Here is a 17487-nt window from a genome sequence, read left to right as displayed (position 1 = left end):
AAAGCACTCTCTTTCCGTGTTCCATATACGTCTAGAACGGGCGGGACCGAAATACTTGTAAGTATGAGAAGTACCCTCTGTCAAGCGCTGTACAGTGACGTGATGTCTCGGCTTTTCTAGAGATGATTCATGGTGTGCTTTCGTATTGGAATGTAGTAGGCAGATGGGGTTTGCTGCAATGAATAAAGCATACATTGAAGTTTTTAATGGTATTTTTTTATTGAAAATATTAATATCTTCACTGAGTAACTGGGACTTTCCTGAGGCAGCTCTGAAAGCTGTAGCCCCGGTTGTGGTCATCTGAAACATGAAATTAACATGTCAACCTGATGCTTACAGATGTAATTTTAGATCATCGTAGGATCTCTCTCTTTTTTGGCCGAAAAAAAATACTAAGTATCAATATAAAAAAATCGATTACGATGAACAGCAGAGAATTCAATTTGCTTGAAGAGAGATAAAAAATCGTTAAAATCGAATGAAAATTGTAGCGTGGGCGACACCACCATGCCGAAAAACATAGTTTTGAGAAAAACGTGTTTAAAGTTTGAAAAGTATTTATCATAATATAAAAAATGGGACGAAGCTTGAAACTTACGGGTTATCATCGATGCCTGGCCCATAACAATTATCGCCCCGGCTAGTGTACGACCGCTTTCTGATACTTTGACCTGATAAGCTCCAATTTTCGGCCTTAAGGCCATTTTTGTCGCTGAGCGCATCGCTGCTGAAGTCTGTCTTCATAGAATCGGCACATTTCATCGAAGATTTTGATTTGAAGGGCATTGGCCACGTGCATTAAAGAAGTATGGCCTACATTCACTAGACATGTTGCCAAATTTGAAGCAATATTGACAACTACGCTTCGGCTGAATGTTGTTTTTGGAGCGTATCTCCAAATGAGACTATTGAAACTTTCGTTCACAAAATGAGTAAAACCGCCCTAAAAATGCCCCCGCGAATCAGGTTTACTCTGTATAAAAAGGGAGCGTGAGTGTCGTACCGTTTCTCTGACGCCTAGGCGTGTCTCGCACACTAGGCTTCAAACACTCACAGAACCGTTTCTTGTGGGAGGTCGCATGTAACATTTTGGAGAATAATTGTTCAATGTTTATACATTTGAATTACGTAATAAAAAATTTCGAGTTTTTTTACCATCACGCTGTCGTTCCCCTTTGTGGAGTCTACCGAAACAAAGACGTCGGAAAACCTAATAAACCGGGACAGATGGTTCAATTCAAACAATTTATTAAGATTTCGCTGGCTATCTCATCCACCAGAGCTGGAACGCGATGAGAGAATGTGCGTTTCACGGAACAGCAGTGCAGATATCAAAAGGCGTATCAGGAGCTGGGTGTCGAACTCGGCTGTAAATAGCGGCTCGGCACCAACACATGTTGACAGTCTGGTTGGAGTCCAAGCAGCGAGTACGCGAAACAACACAGATTGCAGCACCTGAGGTAGATGAGTGGGTCGATCTGTGAAATATTACGCCTACAATGGAATAAAAAAAACTCGGCTGGGCATTCGAACTGGACACCGGTAAATATTGCACAGTGGTCTGCTGGGTATAGACGGAGATTTATAGTTTTTACAGTTGCTCTGTTGTTCAGCTACAGAAGAAAATTGTAATTGTATGGTAATTCAGTATAAAAACAATGTTCTCAAAACCAAACTGCGAAACTATTCATTATTGAATTCTGCTAAAATTTTATTGTTTTTCATTTTTTCCAGTAAATATTGCAATTATGCTTTAGAAATACTTAGAATAATAGAAAATTTTAGGTAGAAGCTAGAACAAGCAATTAATATATACTGTGTAAATTCTCCAGAGCATAAATTTACTAAACGAATGCGCGACCATAATGAATTTTCGCCAATAAAGCCATCTAGATGACTTCATTCACGATTTATCAAGACTTTTTGGCTGTTGCCATGATTAGATGTGTAACTAAGATTAAAGCACCATAAGAAAGAGGTGTTTTTTTACTCCTTTTCAGCCGACAAAATTAGAATACTAATCACCAAATCATAGGACCTGCAAAAGAGCTTAAGTTTGTTTTAATAAGACATGTATCGACTTGAGAGGCCAACCGCTAGCTCGGCCCAGAGATTTACTGAAATAAAAGTGCCAGGCGAGAGGCAGCGCTGCTGGGTGATATGCAAGTTCTTTTTCTTTGGGGTTATATACAGCCTTTTAAATCACAAACACTATAGGTTAAATTATAAAGTATGATTTCACATTCATAAGATTAGCACTATAGATAAATGCAATAGCTACGCACGGAATTCAGAAAAATAGAGCAAGTATTCGTTATATCTTCTTCAAAATCACGTAGGACTTAAGTTTTAAATATACACTCCTGGAAATTGAAATAAGAACACCGTGAATTCATTGTCCCAGGAAGGGGAAACTTTATTTACACATTCCTGGGGTCAGATACATCACATGATCACACTGACAGACCCACAGGCACATAGACACAGGCAACAGAGCATGCACAATGTCGGCACTAGTACAGTGTATATCCACCTTTCGCAGCAATGCAGGCTGCTATTCTCCCATGGAGACGATCGTAGAGATGCTGGATGTAGTCCTGTGGAACGGCTTGCCATGCCATTTCCACCTGGCGCCTCAGTTGGACCAGCGTTCGTGCTGGACGTGCAGGCCGCGTGAGACGACGCTTCATCCAGTCCCAAACACGCTCAATGGGGCACAGATCCGGAGATCTTGCTGGCCAGGGTAGTTGACTTACACCTTCTAGAGCACGTTGGGTGGCACGGGATACATGCGGACGTGCATTGTCCTGTTGGAACAGCAAGTTCCCTTGCCGGTCTAGGAATGGTAGAGCGATGGGTTCGATGACGGTTTGGATGTACCGTGCACTATTCAGTGTCCCCTCGACGATCACCAGTGGTGTACGGCCAGTGTAGGATATCGCTCCCCACACCATGATGCCGGGTGTTGGCCCTGTGTGCCTCGGTCGTATGCAGTCCTGATTGTGGCGCTCACCTGCACGGCGCCAAACACGCATACGACCATCATTGGCACCAAGGCAGAAGCGACTCTCATCGCTGAAGACGACACGTCTCCATTCGTCCCTCCATTCACGCCTGTCGCGACACCACTGGAGGCGGGCTGCACGATGTTAGGGCGTGAGCGGAAGACGGCCTAACGGTGTGCGGGACCGTAGCACAGCTTCATGGAGACGGTTGCGAATGGTCCTCGCCGATACCCCAGGAGCAACAGTGTCCCTAATTTGCTGGGAAGTGGCGGTGCGGTCCCCTACGGCACTGCGTAGGATCCTACGGTCTTGGCGTGCATCCGTGCGTCGCTGCGGTCCGGTCCCAGGTCGACGGGCACGTGCACCTTCCGCCGACCACTGGCGACAACATCGATGTACTGTGGAGACCTCACGCCCCACGTGTTGAGCAATTCGGCGGTACGTCCACCCGGCCTCCCGCATGCCCACTATACGTCCTCGCTCAAAGTCCGTCAACTGCACATACGGTTCACGTCCACGCTGTCGCGGCATGCTACCAGTGTTAAAGGCTGCGATGGAGCTCCGTATGCCACGACAAACTGGCTGACACTGACGGCGGCGGTGCACAAATGCTGCGCAGCTAGCGCCATTCGACGGCCAACACCGCGGTTCCTGGTGTGTCCGCTGTGCCGTGCGTGTGATCATTGCTTGTACAGCCCTCTCGCAGTGTCTGGAGCAAGTATGGTGGGTCTGACACACCGGTGTCAATGTGTTCTTTTTTCCATTTCCAGGAGTGTATTTTGCTGTGATTGTAGACATAGTTTGCGCTCTTTTAACTGCCTGTGCCAGACACACACATACTGCACTCTCAGAGCTGGTATTTTTCCAAACAGTCTACTAAATTGTGTGGACTTGTAATACAGGTTACAATGGATGAGACTGTTTGATTACCAACTAATGCTTATGTCAAGGTAACTCCATTTTGCTCTCAGAGGGGGGTCGGTGCCGCGCATTTTATGTGTATAAGACTTGAAAAACGAAGGAAACGTATTCCCCCTAGCGTTACCTCTAGGCGAACACCTCTATCCCAGTAAACTTTCGATTCGTTCTGACAGGTGCCCATCTAAAGCACAAGTCTTGTTGCAACTGGCACTAAACTTTATTTTATGAATTTTACATTTTAATGGGTGATTGTTTTTCATTTTCTTTGGCAGGTAGTGTCTTAGGACTGTTATCTATCTTTCATCATTGCTTGATCCTCAGGCATTATTTATTAACATGAAAAATGCCGAGCTGCAGTGCCCAGATTCCTAGTTACACTATAACTGGCGGATTAAGTCTGTTCAAAATATGCCGGAAGAAGGCGATGACCTGCCATCTTCAGTAGGGCCGTGCCTAGAAAAGCCCTGTGGTGTTCAAATCAAACTTCGGGCTGATGACAGCTTGATCTCCACTTCCTGTGTACATAAAACCTCTCTCTAATGCTTCTTTCATCTCATTTACAGATCTTATGATAGCAGTCGCAAGAAATGTAATGAATGGAAATATGTCAGCGATCTAGACTTCCATTCGCAGCAAGAGGACTCAAGTTTTCACGTGGCACTTGTAGTGTTATGTTCTAGTCTGACATCAGGTCCAGCCACAAAGCGGTAGCAATAAGTGGTTAAATGCTTTGAGAGTGCAATGAAACCCTTGTCGCGTGTTGTCTATGTCGGTTCTGAGTGGTCATTCTTAGAGGTGATTTTTCTGTACATTTTTTTCATAGCTATATTTGTGATCTATTCTCTTCGCCTACTATTACAAATACGTCTTAAGCTCTCGTAAGATTAAGCCACTGGAAGGAGGAAACTTCTTGTCGTGCAAAATATTCTTATCGTCGTATTGAGTTTACCGTAGCTATGGGAACGTCAAGGGAATATACAGGATTCTCTGACGTTGCTGTTCCATAGATATTCCATGGATCATGTTTTGCAGCCGACATGTTGCTAATAAATTTTGATTCAAACAAATTTTATTACCGATTACAGACTTTGTTTTTATCTTCGTAGAAACTAAGAGACATTAATGTTTTATATCTTAGACCACTCACTTCCTATCTTCGGTTAAATTACTTTAGTCGCTGCAGACTATTTGACTGATCGCTTCAATTTCCGTGAAATCAATCTCCAGCGGGTCTTGCGACTTCTCTCTGATTAATTATTAAAGTTTTCAGCACATCTTTGACTAGTCGAATATAGTAAAAAATCTTGTGCATCAACTTTATGTCCTTCGTAGCTGACGACTCACAATATGTAACAAAACTTTGTGCTGTAACCAACTGTAATGCTTTCAAAGCTGCGGGGACATCAGCAGATAAAATTTCATAGTTCGGCCGGCAGATGGACACAGACTTAGTCATTAACAGTCTCACAACATTTGAAATCGTAAATTTAGAATAATACAATTCTTTGTTTACCAGTGTACAATAATTCGAAATCAGTGACGCAGACGAGTCCAGCGGCATCTTCTAGTGCGGGATGGCCGGCGGCCGGTAGGTTTTCAGCGACCAGTACTAATCAAACCCGTCACATAGGAAGTATCCTTTGCTATCGCTCCGTGATATGAAGAAGGCAAAATGAACACAGTTACGTAGTTTCACTTACTACTGTGAACCTATTACATTCACGGCATTGCTTGAAAATAATGATGTTGCGTTGAGAACTTAAACATTTTTTCTGCTCTCAGAACATAACACATTGTCGCCGCTATTGTGTACCATCTGTAGGAATTCGCATGGAAGGTGAATTTTTTTTATAGCTAGATTAGTCAATGTGCGATGAATGATTTTTCATCAACGTTTTCACTTTTAGTACTAGCAAAGAACTTTGTCGACGCAAACTTCATTTTTTCCGTGCAGTAACTATAAATTACGGTATGTTTGCTCTGAACATTTGTTACGAAAGTAATTTGCTTAAAACATTATGAGCTGGTAAGATTCAGCTGTGAAGGACTCGTTGTTAGTGTGTACTTGATATTTTATGTAGAGTTAGAATTTAATTATTCAGTGTAGATGGCACAATCTGATTTCACATTATCCATTACAGGATGCGTGAATGCAGAAGTGTTCAGCGTAACAGCCTGACCGTCCAACAGGAGAGGTACGTAGACGAAGGTTGTTAGTTAGGGCAACATCTTTCAGGTCACTAAGGACATCTGCCGTTCCCTCGCAAGGTATGATTTAATATAGAAGCTAAAATACTTTAACACGCTGTAAGCGTGCCTCCTCCTCTTACACTTCAACTTTCTACGATGACTTTATATACTGATTTTCTGTTTATATTTCCGCACTGCAAGGGATAGTCAAATGAAAACGAGACACATCGGAAAAAAGTAGGTAAACTGTTTATTGTTTAAAAACTAATCGCCTCAACTGTTGATGCATTTGTCCTACTGTGAGACATGACGGCCAATGCCAACATGGAAAAACGTTTGTGGTTGCCCACGGAACGATGATTGTACCAAGGCATCCACCTCTTCCTCAAGAGCAAATCGACTGCCACAAATGTCTTTCTTCAGGACTCCAAAAATTTGGAAATCGGATGGGGAGGTATAGCAGATGTATGGAGGATAAATAAGGGCTTTCCAGCGAAACTTCTGCAGCGTAATGGAAACAACCTTGAGAATATGGAAGGAGCACGTTAGGTCGGTAGCAAGAAAAGCGACTGGTCGACAACTGTTTATTGGAAAAATTCTAGGAAAGTATAGCTCCTATACAAAAGATATCATCTATAGAACACTGTATGAGCCATTCTTGAGTATCGCTCGAGTTTTCGGATCATCACCAGGTGAGGTGTTACATCTCGTGCGACGACCGCGAAAATAAGAGATGTGACGGCTCGTAAGAAGGCGTAGCCTACTGGTAGTAGGGTTTCTTTCGCTCCGTTTGCGAGTATAGCAGGAAAGGGAATCCTTGCATTGGTACAACGTACCGTCCGCTATACGTCATACGGTGGCTTTCTGAGTAAAAATATGTATGCAGATGTATACATACAAATCTGAATAGCGAAATGGGGCAACGACTTCTTGTTCCTAAATTCTTTTAAGGCCGCAAATACCGATACGCTACTCGCATAACATCTGACAAACGAGCCAGAGCATATGCGGCATCAGAGCTGACCTATTGGGATAGTGGTTCCCATGCATTGTTGGACACAGCGCTTATGTCGTAAGCCAGACATCCTTACTTCAGCTTACTACTTCCAGCCAGCAGAAAAAGCGAGCGCAATTGCCAGGCTTCAATGCGTAGTCTCATCGATGAACATTATCCATCTTACACCGTCACGACTTAATTTGAAGCGCAGTCTTTGAAGTTCAGCTAAATTCGTACTACACTGCACTTTTGCTAAAAATTGTGGACTGTAGTCTCGTAAGTGGAGTATTCGGGTCCTTCAACTGAATGTACAGCTCTGCTCATTAATACACTGAAAGAATTTCACGCGTGCGGATTCTGAGCTTCGAGATGGCGCTGCCGCTGATGCAATCGGATTAAGGGACACGCCTATTTAATCTCAGTTATTTCGCAGCAACGTTGATATTGTTCTCTGAAGAATTTGCTGGCTGATAACTAATTCTGGATTACCATCTTGCGTGTAGTTCGGAGAACATGCATCGATACTAGTGAGTCAGAAAACAATTTCGTACTCTTGGAAACGTAATGCGGCATTTCACGTGTTGGGTCCCTTTACGGTATTTATCGCGAATACGTTGCGCGAGCTCAAACTCTATCTTCATCTCAGAATATCACCCACATCCAAGATCCTCAATTATTTATTGCACATAGTCCACTCTCTCTGATCTGCCTTTCTCTACGATTTTTATAATCTACGGCTACAGCTCTCTGTAACACCACAGTTAAGACGCTTAGATACGCTTCTCCTTCGGTTTATTCATCACCGTGATTCACTTCTAAACAATGCTGCGTTCAAGACGTACTAGCTTAGAAATGTACCCCCTCAAATTAAGTGTTATGTTTGATACTAATAGAACCATTGGATGAAAGGGTGAGGGCGGAGGGAGGTGTTGCTCCCTTTGCCTTTCCTAGTCTGCTTTCCTTATATCCTCCTTGTTTCTCTCGTCGTGCTTTATATTGCTTCCAAGGTAGCAGAATTCCTTGACTTTATCAACTACGTGGTCTCAATTTCGATACTAATTTTGTAGCTAGTCTCATTTCTGCTGCTGCTTAATATTCCTCCTTTCCTTTGTTTACTTCCTGTACATGTTATGTGCGTCTTGCTTTTCAGCTCATTCAACAGATAACTCATCCTCACCTTTTCATAGGACATCAGTGTCATCATCGAAGCTTGTCATTGACGCATTTTACTCTTTAACTCCATTTCTGAAACTCTTACTTCATTCATTGCTTTTTCGATGTGCAGGTCGAACTGTAAAGGAGAAGTATTGCATTCCTGCGTTACACCGTTTTTAACCCGAGAATTTATCTGTTTCTTCTATTGTAATTGTTCCCTCTTCGTTCTAGTGCATAATACATATTACCCTCTTTTCCTCTCCCATATACCAATTTTTCTGAAGATTTCAAACATCTTGCATCGTTTTACACTGAGAACTATTTTTATATGTCAACAGATCTATGAGAGTATTTTAATCTTACTTGAGTCTTTCCTTTATCATTAAGCAAATGAGAATTTTTCCATCCTCAGGCTAAACTGATAACCGTCTATCTGATCCTCAATTTTCTTTCGTTACCTCCAGGACTGCGTGGGTGATATTCTTCCGGAAATCCTCTGGCATGTCTTCAGTCTTACAGATTCTAGACAGTAACTGGAATCATCATTTGGTTGTCATTACCCACAGTGATTTCAGAAATTCCGCAGGAATTTTCTCTATTCTTTCTGCCTTGTTTTAACTTGAGTCTTCCAAAGCTGTGTGAGACTAGAAGTCGCTCCTCTACAACTCCCAAATTAACACAAATTTCTTTTTTTATCACGTTATATTGTTTCTCCCCTTCTGAAAGATACTCGACGTAGACTTTCCACCTACTCGCATTCTCCTCTGCGATTAACACTTGTAATTACTTTTGTACTCTTAATGCTGACGCCTTTGCTTCTCATTTCACTGAAAGCTATTTTGGTTTTCTATACCCTGAAACTGTCCTACCGACGAGCATTTTCGTATAGATTTCTTCATAAATATACTGTAGGAAATTGACTTTAGCTTCCTGTTGTTTTCATGCATAAATGTTTCATATTGCTAGGTTCCTTTCTTTTTCCGAATATTTTCGTGTTTCCTTCATTTGTCGATTGTTGAGTGTTTCTATTGCTAGCTACATTTTCTTTGCAGTTACGTTTATTATACGTATACTTATACGTCCAACTTCTACAACTGCTCTTTTTAAGGATGTCATTGCTTCTTCAACTGTAATGCTTACTATTGTATTTATTATTGTTATTTTTACAGCCTCAGAGATCTTCAAAAGCATATCTATATGGTTACTCTGTAATTCACACTTAAGTGCCTGGCAGAGGGTTCATCGAACCATTTTCATACTACTTCTCTGCCATTCCACTCTCGAATGGAGCGTGGGAAAAAGGAACACCTAAATCTTTCTGTTCGAGCTCTGATTTCTCATATTTTATTATGATGATCATTTCTCCCTACGTAGGTGGGTGTCAACAAAATATTTTAGCATTCTGAAGAGAAAGTTGGTGATTGAAATTGCGTAAACAGATCTCGCCGCAAAGAAAACCGCCTTTATTTCAGTGACTGCCACCCTAACTCGCGTATCATATCAGTGACACTCTCAACCCTATTGCGCGATAACACGAAACGAGCTGCCCTTCTTCGCACTTTTTCGATGTCCTCCGTCAAACCTACCTTGTAAGGATCCCACACCGCGCAGTAATTTTCCAGCAGAGGACGGTCAAGTGTAATGTAGGCTGTCTCTTTAGTGGGTCTGTCGCCAACAAAGCGCAGTCTTTATTTCGCCTTCCCCACAATATTATCTATGCGGTCTTTCCTATTTAAGTTACTCGTAATTGTAATTCTTAGGTATTTAGTCGAATTGACAGCCCTTAGATTTGTACGATTTATAGTATACCCAAAATTTATCGGATTTCTTTTAGTACCCATGTGGATGACCTCGCACTTTTCTTTGTTTAATGCCAATTGCCACTTTTCGCACCATACAGAAATTCTCTCTAGATCATTTTGTAATTTGAATTGATCGTCTGATGATTTTACTAGACGGTAAATTACGGCGTCATCTGCAAACAATCAGATTATCACCTAGATCATTTATGTAAATAAGGAACGGCAGAAGGCCTATGATACTACCTTGCGGAACGCCAGATATCATTTCTGTTCTGCTCGATGATTTACCGTCTGTCACTACGAAATGTGACCTCTCTGAGAGGAAATCACGAATCCAGTCACACAACTGAGACGATACTCCATATGCACGCAATTTTGATTAATAGTCGCTTGTGAGGAACTGTATCAAAAGCCTTCTGAAAATCTATCAATATGGAATCGATCTGAGATCCCTTGTCGACAGCACTCATTACTTCATAGGAATAAAGTCATTCGTCTGTGTTGCACAAGAACGATATTTCCAGAATCCGTGTTGGTTATGTATCAATTTTCTTCAAGGTGATTCATAATGTTCGAGTAAAGTATATTCTCCAAAATCCTACTGCAAATTGAGGTCAGTGGTATGGGTCTGTAATTCAATGGGTTACTCCTATTTCCTTTCTTGGATATTGGTGTGACCTGTGCTACTTTCCAGTCTTTAGGAACAGACCTTTCGCCAAGTGAGCGGTTGTATATGATTGCTAAGAAGGGCGCTGTTGTGTCTGCATACTCTGAAAGGAATCTGATTGGTATAGTATCGGTACCGGAAGACTTGCCTTTCTTAAGTGATTTTAGTTGTTTCGCAACACCTAAGATATTTATTTTTATGTCACTCATGCTAACAGCTGTTCTGGTTTCAAATTCTGGAATATTTACTTCGTCTTCTCTCGTGAAGGAATTACGGAGAACTGTATTTAGTAACTCCGCTTTAGTGACACCATCATCGGTAACATTTCCATCGCTATCGTGCAATGATGGTATTGACTGTTTTTTTGCCACTGGTGTACTTTACATACGACCAGAATCTCTTTGGGTTTTCTACCATTGACTTTAGCTTCCTGTTGTTTTCATGCATAAATGTTTCATATTGCTAGGTTCATTGTGGGAACTATTAAAAGCATCTCGCATTGAAGTCCGCACTAAATTTCGAGCTTTCGTGAAACTTAGCCAGTCTTGGGGATTTTGCGTTCTTCTGAATTTGGCATGCTTTTTTCGTTGCTTCTGCAACAGTGCTCTGACGTGTTTTGTGTACCATGGTGGATCATTCCCATCTGTTATTAACTTATGCGGTATGAATCTATCTATTGCTGTCGATACTGTGTCTTTGAATTTGAGCCATATCTGGTCTACACTTACATAATTAGATTGGAGGGAATGGAGTCTCTCTCTCTTAGGAAGGCATCAAGCGAATTTTTATCTGCTGTTTTAAATGGGTATATTCTGCGTTTATTTTCAGTGGCAGGCTGGGAGTCTGTACAGACTGCGGTTTGTCGTTCCGTGAGACTGCTGCTCACGTTGCTTGGCCTCTCATATTTGTCTTGCGGATACTAAATCGAAATACTTCATATTCCCTCGTTAGATTACATTCAGTTCTCGGTATCCCGCTAATTTATTTATCATTCGTCTCTTTTAACACTGTGTGTTCCTGTGTTGCTGCTCGCTTTGTGGATTCTGCCATGTTATTCCATTTCTATCGATCGACTGTCTCGCTTGTCCTCTAAGTAACTTTCCCACATCGGTTGCCTTTTCTGTGATGCCAGAGTTTTATCGTTCCGAAGGCGTGATGCATCTCTCCCCCCCCCCCCCCCCCATTCCACGATTTGCAACTTTATCTGCGTATGACGTTATGTGGTTCCATCTAGTAGCGTACCTGACTCAGGAATTTCAAATGGTTCAAATGGCTCTGAACACTGTTGTTGTTGTGGTCTTCAGTCCTGAGACTGGTTTGATGCAGCTCTCCATGCTACTCTATCCTGTGCAAGCTTCTTCATCTCCCAGTACCTACTGCAACCTACATCCTTCTGAATCTGCTTAGTGTATTCATCTCTTGGTCTCCCTCTACGATTTTTACCCTCCACGCTGCCCTCCAATGCTAAATTTGTGATCCCTTGATGCCTCAAAACATGTCCTACCAACCGATCCCTTCTTCTAGTCAAGTTGTGCCACAAACTTCTCTTCTCCCCAATCCTATTCAATACCTCCTCATTAGTTACGTGATCTACCCACCTTATCTTCAGCATTCTTCTGTAGCACCACATTTCGAAAGCTTCTATTCTCTTCTTGTCCAAACTGGTTATCGTCCATGTTTCACTTCCATACATGGCTACACTCCATACAAATACTTTCAGAAACGACTTCCTGACACTTAAATCTATACTAGATGTTAACAAATTTCTCTTCTTCAGAAACGATTTCCTTGCCATTGCCAGTCTACATTTTATATCCTCTCTACTTCGACCATCATCAGTTATTTTACTCCCTAAATAGCAAAACTCCTTTACTACTTTAAGTGTCTCATTTCCTAATCTAATCCCCTCAGCATCACCCGACATAATTCGACTACATTCCATTATCCTCGTTTAGCTTTTGTTGATGTTCATCTTATATCCCCCTTTCAAGACACTGTCCATTCCGTTGAACTGCTCTTCCAAGTCCTTTGCTGTCTCTGACAGAATTACAATGTCATCGGCGAACCTCAAAGTTTTTACTTCTTCTCCATGAATTTTAATACCTACTCCGAATTTTTCTTTTGTTTCCTTTACTGCTTGCTCAATATACAGATTGAATAACATCGGGGAGAGGCTACAACCCTGTCTCACTCCTTTCCTAACCACTGCTTCCCTTTCATGCCCCCCGACTCTTATAACTGCCATCTGGTTTCTGTACAAATTGTAAATAGCCTTTCGCTCCTTGTATTTTACCCCTGCCACCTTCAGAATTTGAAAGAGGGTATTCCAGTTAACGTTGTCAAAAGCTTTCTCTAAGTCTACAAATGCTAGAAACGTAGGTTTGCCTTTTCTTAATCTTTCTTTTAAGATAAGTCGTAAGGTTAGTATTGCCTCACGTGTTCCAACATTTCTACGGAATCCAAACTGATCTTCCCCGAGGTCCGCTTCTACCAGTTTTTCCATTCGTCTGTAAAGAATTCGCGTTAGTATTTTGCAGCTGTGACTTATTAAACTGATAGTTCGGTAATTTTCACATCTGTCAACACCTGCTTTCTTTGGGATTGGAATTATTATATTCTTCTTGAAGTCTGTGGGTATTTCGCCTGTCTCATACATCTTGCTCACCAGATGGTAGAGTTTTGTCATGACTGGCTCTCCCAAGGCGATCAGTAGTTCTAATGGAATGTTGTCTACTCCCGGGGCCTTGTTTCGACTCAGGTCTTTCAGTGCTCTGTCAAACTCTTCACGCAGTATCTTATCTCCCATTTTATCTTCATCTACATCCTCTTCCATTTCTATAATATTGTCCTCAAGTACATCGCCCTTGTATAAACCCTCTATATACTCCTTCCACCTTTCTGCCTTCCCTTCTTTGCTTAGAACTGGGTTGCCATCTGAGCTCTTGATATTCATACAAGTGGTTCTCTTCTCTCCAAAGGTCTCTTTAATTTTCCTGTAGGCAGTATCTATCTTACCCCTAGTGAGACAAGCCTCTACATCCTTACATTTGTCCTCTAGCCATCCCTGCTTAGCCATTTTGCACTTCCTGTCGATCTCATTTTTGAGACGTTTGTATTCCTTTTTGCCTGCTTCATTTACTGCATTTTTATATTTTCTCCTTTCATCAATTAAATTCAATATTTCTTCTGTTACCCAAGGATTTCTATTGGCCCTCGTCTTTTTACCTACTTGATCCTCTGCTGCCTTCACTACTTCATCCCTCAGAGCTACCCATTCTTCTTCTACTGTATTTCTTTCCCCCATTCCTGTCAATTGTTCCCTTATGCTCTCCCTGAAACTCTGTACAACCTCTGGTTCTTTCAGTTTATCCAGGTCCCATCTCCTTAAATTCCCACCTTTTTGCAGTTTCTTCAGTTTCAATCTGCAGTTCATAACCAATAGATTGTGGTCAGAATCCACATCTGCCCCTGGAAATGTCTTACAATTTAAAACCTGGTTCCTAAATCTCTGTCTTACCATTATATAATCTATCTGATACCTTTTAGTATCTCCAGGATTCTTCCAGGTATACAACCTTCGTTTATGATTCTTGAACCAAGTGTTAGCTATGATTAAGTTATCCGAAAGCTTTTCCTAGGAAGCTACGGCACTAATCCCTTGATTACCATTGGGACGTATGTGTCTCAGGGGAATCTGTGGGAGTTTGGTGGCTATTATTACATTGTGTCAATGTCCCACATGTGAACTGAAGCTTACTAATGGCTTGCAGAATGTTTGTAATATCAGTTTGCACTTTAAAACTGTGCTGTCTTTAAGTTCCATTGTTAAACCTCAGCTCCGTTCCGCGTTGTCCCACCGAGTTAGTTCGCACCTGCAGATATGCAACCAAGTAAACAGATTTCGAAAGCGTCCTGCTGCCGCGCCTTCCCGACGATTCCCATCATTGCACTGCACGCACATATTGACGTTTGACACATCACAATCAGACCCCATATTGAGCGGCTGCAACGTGAGTTAAAAACTTGGAGGGGTGCTCTACCTACTGGTGTGTGTCTATTTTCTGCATACCTTGTAATTTGTGAGTAACTGTCTTCTGAAATCCCAGAGGTACTTGTAACAATGAATATCCCACCCCTCCCCATGTTCGAAATCGAAACGGCGGGGAAGTATTTGTTTCACATCATTACTTCTGATTACAACATTGATTAAAATAACTATAGATTAATGTATTTTATCCGAAAAAATTGGTAGACAAAGAGTTAAGAAATATTTTCTTCAGAGCACTTGCATAAGCAGAACGAATGCTTCAGTTATCAAGGATTGCTACGACAGAATTTGTTGAAACTGAATCTAACGCTGCCTCAAGGTTTGCTAATCTAGTCGGTGCTTTCGTTCAAGGCTTGCAAATGGTCTCTGTGCAACATCCACTTGTAAAGCTAGTTTATTCAATGTTCGGTCTACCCTAGTGATGTTATTTTTAATTAGTACCTAGAAAATTACGGAGAAGACACAGTTACAGCTATGTTTATTCTATTGTCTTTATAGTCTCTTCTAAACTACAGGAATTTTAGCACCATCCCGGCTTAGGCAGTTTCTTCTTATACCGGTATTCCGTAAATAATTTTCTAATTTCATTTTGTATCTAGTTTTAAATACTTTTGGTGGAACACCATTATGTCTAGACGTCTTTCCCTTTTTTACAGCTCGAATAGCCTCGTGCACCTCATCTGATGTTACTTCTAGTACGCCATTATTGTTATTATTAGCTTTTCGTATTTATAATTGATTTCCTTTTATATGCAGACATGTCAAGAAATTTTAGAATGATTGTACAATTTCCTCTGTCTTGTGAGTTGCTGCGCCATGTGGTGCTTTTAAATTACGAAACTGTGGAACCTCCAGAACGAAAGTTTCTGTATTATTTTCTTCAAAGTTTTCAGTTGTTTCTCTCGTCAAATTTGTATAGCACCTTCTCTCACCCAAGAAAGCATTGCCGAATAATTTTGTTCAGCGCAACACGGTTTATCCAATTTTTTTTATCTTTGGCGTTAAACCTTCGCCCTCTCGACGAAAGGGGCAATGATGTGTCCTCAGTGTCTCCTGATAGTTCAGACATTTATTTCGGACATTTATGATTGCTGCGAAGGCAAACGTGCCCAAAAATAATTAGCTGGCAGAAGTACGCATACGTCAGAGACAGTCTGCAAGGGAAATTCTGAAACTTTGATGGAATCTCATCGTGTGGCTCATGAATACCTTATAAGGAAATAGAATGTTATCATGAAAGACTAAGTGACGCACGTTGTAATAAATGTAGCGTCGTTGATAGCGATAATGCATCTGATAATCACAGTGAATCAGGAGATGACGCTTGCGAGAGCTGTAACGGATCCAGAGACCTCGGCCACGGCGATGGTTCTGGCGCTAAACAGCCACTAGCCTCCCACTATTGGTGAGTTCATTTTGTCGCAGGAGCACTTCAGTCTCTGGCACTCAACATAGCCGTTCCGCCTCTAGGCCTACGGGTACCCGAATGAAATTCTGTTTTATAGTTTTGAGATGGTAGGACGAACAAGGTACTCAGAAACTGTACATATGTCCTACGTGGACGCCCAATATCATAACTGCCTCATTATCAATTAAACATGACTGAAATGATATCTGAATATATATATATATATATTATTTCAAATATATATCTTCCACTGACACCAACCGTTGCTACGTCAAACCAACACTACTGTTGACTACAATCTTACTATTTACTGAAGGCTTGCAACTAACGAAATTGTTCGTTCACCAATAGGTTGCTTGCGACCTATAATCGCATGTTAAGAACGATGATATTTTATCCGGTGTTACAAAACAGGAAATGGAATGTATCTGGCTATTTTATCAGTGTAGGTGAAGAGTTTGATACATGAATTTAGATATGAGTCATCATTACAAGAAAAGTGTTCGTTCCCTCTTTACACCTCTCTTCAGGTTCCCCTTGGAATTTTGAGTATTAAGATTTATAATGGCATTTATTTGATGTATTATGCAACACCTGTTTATCACATGTGTTCAGAATAAATTAACAACTATGTATCGATACGGCTTACCTTGAATCTTCGTGATTGCGAGAAACTTACTACAAATCAATAGAGAAACTTGAAATAAGACGATTCAACATAGAAGAAAAAAAAATTAGTTTTGAGAGAGTTGAAATTGGAGTGACTGCTTTATATTAGTATACATACCCTTTTCGGGAGCCTGCGGCTGTTGTTTTCATTTACTGTATAAGAATTTGTGTGTCACACTGCAAGTCTATGCTCAAGTACTTTTTCATTCTTTACGCTGTAGACCAAAAGGTTGTCAGTTATTTTAGTAACCATTTTCTGTGACTGTTCTCGCTATATAGATTCTTCATCGACATCATGCGCTGCGTCGTCTGCCACAGAGCCTCTGATACGTAAGAGGAGCACTGTAACAGTTCATATAGGTTGTTCTGTATCATTAATTTCTCATAATACACCTCCACTTTCTTAGACACGGCTGAATGAGAATCTGATGATTTGATGATGTTCTCCCTTTCATGGATGACTTCGCACCCTGCATCTATCTTCCCCGGCTGGAAAGAATATCCTCCCAAAATGGGTATTTGGGCAAGACGACCGGGCATTGTGCAACCTACACGCTGAGTTCCAACATCGAGGGTGTGTCTACGACTGGCTACATCATAAAAGGAACACGACTAATGACGCCTC

At 41.4% G+C, this 17487-nt stretch overlaps 1 protein-coding gene across 1 annotated transcript in view; it reads left to right on the top strand.

The window, feature by feature from the left end:
- The window catches only part of LOC126262266 (villin-1), a 364535-nt gene that overhangs the window by 107343 nt on the left and 239705 nt on the right, over nucleotides 1-17487 (top strand). The window contains exon 2 of the mRNA XM_049958769.1: nucleotides 6068-6121. Coding sequence (XP_049814726.1) covers nucleotides 6069-6121 — 53 coding nt within the window. The 5' untranslated portion in view covers nucleotide 6068. The remainder of the gene's footprint in view (nucleotides 1-6067; nucleotides 6122-17487) is intronic.

The sequence above is a fragment of the Schistocerca nitens genome, chromosome 6, assembly GCF_023898315.1.
Source record: "Schistocerca nitens isolate TAMUIC-IGC-003100 chromosome 6, iqSchNite1.1, whole genome shotgun sequence".
Classification (NCBI taxonomy): Eukaryota; Metazoa; Arthropoda; class Insecta; order Orthoptera; family Acrididae; genus Schistocerca; species Schistocerca nitens.
This window is presented reverse-complemented; position numbering and strand designations above follow the sequence as displayed.